Source organism: Delphinus delphis, chromosome 8 (assembly GCF_949987515.2).
Source record: "Delphinus delphis chromosome 8, mDelDel1.2, whole genome shotgun sequence".
In the NCBI taxonomy this organism is placed as follows: domain Eukaryota; kingdom Metazoa; phylum Chordata; class Mammalia; order Artiodactyla; family Delphinidae; genus Delphinus; species Delphinus delphis.
This window is the reverse complement of record NC_082690.1, coordinates 105,796,337-105,806,530: the sequence shown is the minus strand read 5'-3', so window position 1 is coordinate 105,806,530 and position 10,194 is coordinate 105,796,337. Positions and strand designations below refer to the sequence as shown.

Genomic DNA, 10,194 nt, shown 5'->3' with positions numbered 1-10,194 from the left:
ATTTGCATTTTTCTATTTTCTGGATGTGAGTCCTTTGTCAGGACACACAGAGATTACTTTTTTCCTGGCAGTCCATGGTCTACCTGCTCATATTTTTTTTTTTGCGGTACGCGGGCCTCTCACTGCTGTGGCCTCCCCCGTTGCGGAGCACAGGCTCCGGACGCACAGGCTCAGCGGCCATGGCTCACGGGCCCAGCCGCTCTGCAGCATGTGGGATCTTCCCGGACCAGGGCACGAACCTGTGTCCCCTGCATTGGCAGGCGGACTCTCAACCACTGTGCCACCAGGGAAGCCCACCTGCTAATTTTGAAGGACAGAAAAATGTCATTTTGATGGAAGCCCCACGTCTTTTCCCTTATGATTCGCGCTTTGTGTCCTAAGAATTCTTTGCCCATTCCAAAGCTGATTAGGTATTTTTGTTTTCTTCTGGAAGCTTGTGTAAATGCTTATGGTTTTAGACCTATCATAGATTTTGTTGTTTTTTGGCCGTGATATGTAGCTTACATGGGATCTTAGTTCCCTGACCAAGGGACTGAACCCAGGCCCTGGGCAGTGAAAGCACGGAGTCCTAACCACTGGACCTCCAGGGAATTCTCCCTACCATCTATTTTGTATTAGTTTTTGTATATGGTGTTGGAGAGGAGTCAAGGTTAACTTCCTCGCATACAGATATCCAACCGCTGGTTGAGAAGACTTTCCTTTCCCATGTAACTGCCTCGGCACTGTTGTTGAAAATCAACTCACCGTGTATTTGTGGGGTCTATTTCTGGATTCTATTCCATTTCATTGATCTATTTCAGGGTTCAGCAAACTTCTTCTATAAGGGCCAGACAGTAAATATTTTGCGGTTTGCAGGCCATGTGGCCTCTGTTGCAAGTACTCAACTCTGCCAGTGAATCATGAGAGCAGCCAGTCGAGGGTCAGATCCAGGAGCAAGAAGGCGCATTCCCACAAGCCCCTCAAACGCCTCTGCTCCTGTAAGCTTATCAAACGTACCTACGCTGGTCTGCTTTGAAACTGTCTTGCAGCTGTCAGGCTTTGTCCATCGCTACGCCTGTAACATTTCTATTGTTCTAGTGGCTGTTACACACTTGCTGTTGCATAGTCTCCACTCACTGCTCTACTTTGAAATCAAACTGACAACTTCTAAGGAAAAAAATACCAGAAAGATTTGTTTGGGAGTGCACTGTAACAGCTAGTATTAACTGAGCATTTACACAGTCGAGCACTGTTCTGTTATACATGTAAATGTGCTACACCTGATCTTCACAACTCTGTCACCTACTGGCTGAGCATCCTTGCACAAGACTATTTAACTTCCGTGTCCCTCTTATGCACGTGTGAAATGAGGGTAACTAGCTATCTCACAAAATTGCTGTGAAAACAAGTTAATGCACATAAGGCTTTTAGAACAGTGCTTTAAGAACTCAGTTTTCTGTTAACAAGTGGAGAATTGTACAGGAGAAACAAAACCAAACCACTCAATGCCTTACGGAAGGCAGTATGAAATAGTCAGCTGAGGGGTCCCTGCCTTTAAGCATTTAGAACCCACCTAGGGTAATAAATTCAAAGGCAGCACTGTGTCGTCTGTTCATTATGTAAGTAATGAACGATTGGTACAGACGGTAAGGGCAAAGCCAGCACGCACTGACTGCTGAAAATGAATGGCCGAGCCAAAAAGGTATCAGTAAGGACGGGAACAGGATCCAGAGAGAAGAAACCGAATCGAAGGAAAGAATGAACACCGGCTATGGAGCGAGACAAGGAACACGACTCCTGGCCTGTCACCGTGGTGCAAAAGCAGTGGACAATGGACAAACGAAGGGACATAGCTCTGTCCCAAGAAAACCACCTGTAAACACAGGTGTTGGGCCAGAGCTGGCACGTGGGAGGTAGCCGACCCTGAAGCTGAAAAATGACTAAATCCATCTGCCTGGAGTGAAGGTGCTTGAGTTTTCTGGAGGTTCAACTTGCAAACAGAACCACAGGCTCAAAGCCAGGATTTAGAAAGGCCAGTAGGTGACCTTAGGGGGTTGAGAAGTGAGGAGACAGCACATACTAACATTTATGAAGTGTTTACAGTAAGGCAAGAACTGTTCTATGTGCTTTAGATCCATGAATTCGTGGCTGTGGTTTCCCCATCGGACAGAAAAAGCAGCTGAGACAAAAAGCAGCTCTCCATCCTGGGTGGGTGGGGCGGCCTGTGAGTGAATGCCAGCCCCGGCCCGGAGCCCACGGCTCTGAGCGCTCAGCGGGGCCTGCGGCATCCGGGGGCCCAGAGGTGTGTGCCCAGACTAGCACAGGGGGACGTGGTGGCTAGCTGGCTCTGGGGGCATTGATAACAGCCAGGGGGACACTTGCTTATGCGAACAGACGGAGGAGGGAAAAGGAGCAGCTGTGACACAGCATCACGTTCTAAATACCACTATGGAACACCTGAGAAATTCTGCCTCCAAAGCTACCTCCTGGGGCCGGATGCCAAAACCCCAGGCTGGGGAGGTGTTATACACGGAGGACAGACACAGCACAAGCTCGCAGCAGATCCCCTGAACAAAGTACACGGAGCCCCTGCGCGTCGGCCTCTGGCTGCTCCTGCCATTTGGGCAGGACAAGCCCCCGAGCCCGCGGACAGCAGGCTCTTTCCTGGGTGCAGCTGCTCGGCCTCCCCGGCGCAGGATCTGGTGCATGCAGCACGAGAGCTGGTGTCAGGAAGCCTGACCCGTCAAAAACCAATGGTGGTTCTCTCATTAAGGCCCCACACCCTGTCTAGTTATTAAAGCCCAAGCAAGGTACAAGAGAAGACTTCTAGAAACAAAGAATCAGGCTTTATTTTGTTGTCGTTTTTTAATACAGGTATGGTGTAGTAGACATCTGTTAGTCTCGCATTCAGTATGGCCAACCCACAGAAATGAAAGTAGAAACTCAGTGAGCTTGTGCTCGCTCCTGCCCCCGGGGCTGACACCCTCCCACCCCCAACAGCCTTTGTGCTGCCCACCCATGCCCCCTCCCTGCCACGCGAGTCGAGAACAAAACACCACCCCAAGGAGAAACCCTGAGTGCCCTTTCATCAGCAGTGGGTGGGATGAAATAAGACACCGTGTTTACCTTGGGTGGGATGGAGAAGCCAAGCAAATCCAGACGGTACAGGGGCAGCGCGTGCACCCCTGGAGCCAGGTCGGTGCCCACAAAGCTCTCCACCAGGCGAGACAAGAGCGTGCCGTCCTTCCACAGTCCCCGAGGTCCGGGCCGCATCAGTCAGCATCCTTGAGACAAGCGAAGGGCGCCCTGTCCTCTGGCAGTGCTAGAGTCCTGGGGAGAGCACCCGAGGACAGTGTCTTCTGAGAGGAGCTCCCAACAGAAAGGGTCCCTGAGGAGGCGCGCAAAGGCCAGGCACAGCAGCCCTGCCGTCTGTCCCAGGGGCACTGCCGACTCCACTGTCCTTGAGGGCTAGGTCTGCCTCGGGAAACCTCATGAAAGGTTTCCACACCATTTACAATGGAAAAGTAAATCAGAAATAAGGCATTAGACATTTGATTTTTTTATTTCCATATGCAATGTAATGTTTAGGCACGCTGCTTGGGATGCTACTTCTAAAAAAAATCGTTGGCCATTTTTCAGAATATCCTTTTGGTTTTAAATACTGGTCAGGAAAAACAAATGATGTAAAAATACGTGAATAATTTTCTATTACAGAAATGAAAAACTGATTTGCATCTAAAAGTGCAGGAGGTGAAGTAATTTAACCCTTTCACCAGACAATATGGCAATATACAATATATTGCTTCAGCTGTTTGAGAAGGCTGTGATGTATTTTTATACTGACATAGAAAATTATAAATTACACTGAATTAGTATCCATAATCACTATATATGTACACAAACCAGTTCTTAAAAAAAAATACACTGGTTTAGAATTTACGAGTGAAAACCTCACAAGGTACAGTAAAACAATTAACATGCTCAGGTGCCGGATTTTGATTTCTAGTTTAAAAACACTAGCCTGTAAAATGAACGCACTCTAATTCCATTAGCAGCACGAGCATTTTCCCACTGACTTGCCTAATATGATTTAGATATGTGAGATACGCAGATTGCTCTGAAACTTTCATTGGTGTTGCTTGTTAACAAGGTAAATTTTGGTGAATGGGTTAAAAGGCAGATGAACAACCAAAACAAAACAAAAAACAAAAACAAAACAAAACCCAAACCACAAGCCAGGTACACTCCAAATATCCTAGTGTTTCACCTGTAGGGATAATCAGTTCAAGCAAACAAGACTTTACCAGAACATGTGGCTTTACAATAACATCAGTTTATCAACTAAGCTGTAGCAATAAATACTTAATCTCTACCAATAGACTTACATTTTTTGATCCGCTTTAAACAATACAGAAAACAGTTACCAATCAAAAACTGGTTATAAAAAGAACACCAAGTATTTCTTATTCAAAATCACTTTTGTAAGTTAGAACAACCAAAATAACACTTAGAGGGCATCTCAATCCTATAACTCCTCGCCAACCTGGAAGAAAAATGAATTCAGAACTTTGTACAAGGTGAAAAATGTATGAAAACTGCCTAATACTTTGGTCACACTAATAATTGTCAAATAGTTATGTTTCAAATACAATAGATCTGTGTATTCACTTTTATAAAACTATTCTTACAGCCATTTTAACTATAGTATTACTACTATTATTACATGGGTGGCAAGATCTTATTTCACAGGCTACCCATTATTTAGAACAATACAATATAAACATACGCAAAAATTCTTGGTATTTGTCAATGTGCAATATTTGTACACTTCTGGGTTTCTCTGTACAACGTCTTAGACTCTAGAATATAAAGGTTGCTGGTCCTGATCCCTTGCAGAGTGAGTGCAGCAGCGGTGGCTCGGTGGGCTCCCGACGCAGCCCTGGACCCCGCACGGTGGCGCCTGCGGTCCCCGGTCAGCAGCAGCAGCAGCAGCGGCAGCGGAGCTCGCTCATCATACGGGGCCGTTAACCGCCGCATCGCCCGGCATGCTCGACTGCTCAGTCCTGCGGGGTGAGACCAACTCCGTGTAGTTCCCCGAGGGTGGGGAGCGTTTATCTGAATATTGTCTACGCAGTGCCTAGCACAAAGCCTGCACTCAGCAGTTACTTCATGAAATGCTTCTTAAATGCATTTTCCTAAAGCTCCAGAAAATCTAACTGAACAGCTCTAAGCTTCAGCTCCGGTGAACTAAGCACTTAGCAAGGGCTGCAGAGGAGCGGGGGCTCCGTGAGACCCACCACGCCTCAGCCTCTCAGAAGCACAGGGACAGACTGGTCAGTGGTCCCCGAACCTTCAGGAGCTATTTGCTCATCCCTCCTTCAAAACAGCTCGTTCTCTGCTCTGTATATTGCAATCCATATAAAATTTCACTTGATAAAAATAGGATTTTGCTACTGGGGGCTGGGGGTGGGGAACGACAAAAGTTTGTAAAAGGACCAACTTTGAGAACAAAGGTGTGCACTTTAACACGTGCTCCCCAGAAGCAAACATCAGGGGTGATGCTGTGGGGGGCGGGGGTGGGGGAGAGGGGGATATGAAAGGAACAAAGTGGTGACAGGGTACCCAGGACCTTCCTGCCGAACTACAGTGTGACCTACGTCTTATGAACGAGACTTGGGAAAAGATGTTTTGAGCTGAAATTGGGAAGCACAAGCACTCTTGAACCGGCACTCCAACTTTACAGAGTGCTCCAGACCCCTGCTAATCCTAACAGAGACCCACGAAGTTAGCTCCACTCACACAGCAGACTCTACCTACATTCCATGGTGTCTCAATGTATCACAGAGACACAGGCACCAGCATTCTGGAACCAGACACAGCCGGGCACATGCCCTGCCTTCGCCACTTACAAGCTGTATCTTAACCTCTCTCAGCTCAGTTTTCTCCCCCTGTAAAAGGGGGACAATAACCCCCGCCCCTGCAAAGAGGTAAGTATACAACGTATGCAAGGTACCTGTTTGCACACTGCTGGCACAGATACCATGCATACTTAATACTGAAAAATAAAATTTTGTGGCAATGAAAAGCTCTACGTGCAATAGTGCACATCTGTCAACCTCAAAAATAATATCTGGTTGTGACAGGAACCATCTCGGTAAGACTGCATACAGAAAGTCCCAAATGGCTATCTTCATTGTCAACAGTGCCGTAAGCTTTTAGAATGCACATGTGACACATCAGAAAACCTACCTCTGTCCCCGCCAAAACAGCAGCTCAGATGCCCCGACTGCCCTACCTAAAGTGGGACTTCTATTCCTTCATCCAGCTATATTTATTCTTCATGTCCCTATATGTTATCTGTGGGGTCTGTTTTGCTACTGTTTTATCACCAGGCCTAAACCAGTGGCTGCTGCACTCATATGTGTGTTGGATGGAGGAAGGACAGGCAGACAAGTGATGCCCCCTCTTCTCCCACTGGCTCTCCCCACCTTTCTCCTCCACTGCCTGAGTCCTGCAGATCAGGAGAGGCAGGGCTCCACATCCCAGATGTGTCTCTGCACGAAGAGCAAGTGGGTCCCCCGAGGCAAACACTTCTGCACTCCAGAGCCCAGTAACCGATCCCACAGGCTGGCTGTATCACTCATGTCAGAGAAACCAAGAACACACTCCAGGAGCAACGACTCCAAAGTGGGACAGGTTAGATATCTTGTAGGCAGCTCTCCATATAAAGGAAATTTACAGGGAGACACTAGGGAGGTGACAATGACTGCTTAGGTTATTACACCTACAGAGGACCTTTGAAAAAACATACCAAACCCTAGGCAAAAAAGTGACTTGCCCAAACCCTTAGATGCACAGCTGGGGCTGGCTCCCCTGCAGCCGGAGTGCCATCCCGTCTCCTCCTCCCAAAGCCACCACTAGAGCCAGCACGCACAAGTGGTTCTTATAATTAATTTGTTTTATACACACACACACACGTTTTTAATTACAAAAGCAAACCCCTCATCCCAGCTGTAATTTCCATGAGAGAAACAAAAGCAGGGTTTCCTACACTATGAACATACAGGTTTACTGACCAGTGAACAGAGAGTGCCCCCTGCTGGTTCCCACTGGTTACACTGCCCCTAAAATGCCTAGATTTGGGGGCATCAGGTGAGAGGGAAAGTACTTCTCGGAAATGGCTTTAAAAGTTACTTTATTCCTTATGGAAGGAATATACAAACTTGGATATATTTAATTAAAACAGTTCAGTCTGCGCAGCACTGAGCGAAGGTCCTTGTGGTCCAAGGGCAAGTCCTGAACTTCCCACACAAGCTCTGGAGCAACAGGAGGCCGCCCTCGCCCTGCCTGCGGGGCTGCACACAGCCCAGGGTGGCCCTTGCGGGCTGGGGCTCTGGCTAGGCCTGTCCCTCCAGACCACGGGCTCAGTCTAAGCAAAAGGTGACTAGAGGGCTTCCCTGGTGGCGCAGTGGTTGAGAGTCCGCCTGCCGATGCAGGGGACACGGGTTCGTGCCCCGGTCCGGGAATATCCCACATGCCACGGAGCAGCTGGGCCCGTGAGCCATGGCCGCTGAGCCTGCGCATCCGGAGCCTGTGCTCCGCGACGGGAGAGGCCACAACAGTGAGAGGCCCGCGTACCGTAAAAAAAACAAAAAAAAAGTGACTAGACAGATAACGTCACATTTCAAATCCCTTGGCTCTGGTGGTGGGATTTTCACACTTCATCCGGACAAGATAAATATTTTGCAAAACAAAACCAAAGAGGGACTCATCTGAGAGTGGAGAGCATTTAGCCACACATATGAAAGGGTCTCCAGGAAAGCCCTCCCGTGTGTCACGTGGACACATCTGTGGGAACCGGGCACTAGGGAGCCGCTTGTGTGTGCCTGGCAGCTGGGTGACTATGGCACTGAGGGAACCCAATCCTGGAAGGGCTCAGTATCAGCCTCAACCTGGTGCCTCATCAAGAAAAAAAAAAAGGGGTGGGTGGGTGGGGTGGGGATATGCCAGCATGAGAGACCCTTCCAGCCCAAATAATTTCTCAAAGAGCCAGTGATGTTACTGAATCTCCGAAAATGAGTTAGTTTTCAGTTTCTGCAGTAGGAGATGAACTGTTACGTCTAAGTTCTCAGCTCAGTCACCCTGATTACCATTCGGAACTGAGAAAATGCTTCTGTGCAAGTCACTGAACACCCGAGGACAACGGTAACGACCCCCCACCGCCATAACAGCTTCCCTCCCAGCTCCCAGGAGACAAAGCCAGAGCAGGGCCCAGGCAGGATGGCCGGAAGCAGGTGGTTACCTCTGCTCTGGGCTGCTGCTGGGGGGCCGGGGGGCTGCAGACTTCCCCTCTGCCGTCTCCAGGCTCTCCGCCACATCTTTACAAGCAGCATCTTGAGAGGTAGACAGTTTTCCTTCCTCACTGCAGTAAAGAGGACGACAGGCAGCGTTAGACGCCCGACGCGGCAGCACCGGGTGGAGGAGGAGGGCGCATGCACTTGGCTCTGGAAGTCATGGCGGCCATGGATCCAAGCCCCGGGGCTGAGCATGCTGGTGGGTGGGTGGGATCACAGGGACCACAGACACGACTGGGAAACCATGGAAGGGGAGGATCACACACAACTGGGAGCCGGAAGAGGGACCATGTAATGCAGCTGGTGTCTGGTAAAGAATGGTCCCCCATCACTGTACATACCGGTAGGATTTCAACACTCTGAAGCCAAGTGTGCAAAACAGAAAAAGAAATGTACAAGAGTTTCAGAATACTCCTATAAATGAGGTATTTGGGGGAATAATATGTCCACGACTGCACATAAGCAGAACTGCAGACTCGGTGAAGGTGTCAAAGGAACCTGTTTGAAGGAATGAGTCTTTAGTTCAAGATTTCTGCCTTCAGGGCCGATCCCCCACCAGCTTGCTGGCTGACGTCGTCGCGTGAGCCACGCAGCCTGAGCCAGGGTGAGCTCCCGAGCTGTCCTCTGACTGCGTGAGAAGGACAAACCATGAGGGAAAGAGAGCCAGGAACAGTGGCCAGAAAGGTAAAAACTGGTCCTGAGGGGTCACGGAGAGGCTTGGGGAAACAAAACATGAAAGGATGATTTTCCCCTTAGATAGAGCTCTTGCAGAGGAAGACAAGGAGCAAATGCTGTCAACTGTCTGTGGGCGGGGAATTTAGACTTCTGCCTATCTTGTGTCTGGCATTCCCATTTTGACACAATTCAAGACGGCACTAAATTGAGCTTAAGGGCAGCTAAAGGTTCCCTCTGGGACAGTCCATCATTCTCAGTGTGGGGTCCTGTCCCAGATTTGCTTAGGAAAAACCTCACTTTAGGATGACTTCTCGGTGGCTTTCAGACGGGTCTGGCAACTTACAAGGAGGAAAGTGAACGGAAGTCTAGTTCATTACTCCTCCTAATTTACCCCCATTCTCCACTCCCTGCCCACCAAAGCAACTATCCTGATGTGTTCAATACATGTTACTTTCATTCTTGTGCGTGTATTCTGAGACACATCGCTGGCCTGGAACCGCACACCTCCCTGCATTTATCTCTGTACCAGCACAGTCTGGAGGGCCATCTTTTCCTGCTGCCTGTAGCACAGCATCCCACGGTGCACACCTCCCGTTCTACCGCGTTCTCACAGCGACCGGTGCCTCTGTGCACAGGGCTGCGCTGCCACTGCCTGCTGGGGCCCCAGTGGACCCGCTGGGACACTTCTCGGGGCTCTACACCCAGGAGTGGAAAATGCTGGTCATCCTTCCAGCCAGCATGCCCACCAGCAGGGCGACAGGACTCCTGTAGCCCCAGAGCCCCACCAAAACTCAGCATTTCCCACCTTTCCAATTCCTGCCAGTCTAGTAAGAGGTGTCTGATATGAATGAGTTTTGAGTATCTCTTCTTAGTTTTGCCCCTTTGGGTTTCCTTGTCTGTAAACTGCCTAATGATATTTTTTGCCCATTTTCTGATTTGGGTTTTCTACATCTCTTCCTTACTGGTTTGAATATTAAATGTTAATTTCTGACTGATTTACAGCTGTAAGCTTTGCCCCCCTCAATTTGCCGTCTGTCTCTTAGTTTTGTCTCCAATACTTTATTAGCCAGAAATGCTTAAATTCGATGTAATCCAACCCTATTCTTTGCATGAGGTTTATGCTTTTGGAGGTTGCTTTGTTTTGTTTTGAAAAAGAGCCCTTTTCTGTCCCCAGGTCAGGATACAC

At 48.8% G+C, this 10,194-nt stretch overlaps 1 protein-coding gene across 7 annotated transcripts in view; it reads right to left on the bottom strand.

The window, feature by feature from the left end:
• Positions 1-2,803: 2,803 nt before the first annotated feature.
• PPP6R3 (protein phosphatase 6 regulatory subunit 3) overlaps positions 2,804-10,194 on the bottom strand; it is a 126,847-nt gene continuing 119,456 nt past the window's right edge. For 5 of the 7 annotated variants that reach the window (XM_060019445.1, XM_060019447.1, XM_060019446.1 and 2 more), the window contains 3 exons: positions 8,675-8,692; positions 8,282-8,401; positions 2,804-5,042 (listed from right to left, as the gene is read on the bottom strand). In XM_060019445.1, the coding sequence (XP_059875428.1) occupies positions 4,991-5,042; positions 8,282-8,401; positions 8,675-8,692 (190 nt within the window). In that variant the 3' untranslated portion in view covers positions 2,804-4,990. The remainder of the gene's footprint in view (positions 5,043-8,281; positions 8,402-8,674; positions 8,693-10,194) is intronic. The other 2 variants (XM_060019442.1, XM_060019444.1) reach the window with 1 other exon arrangement.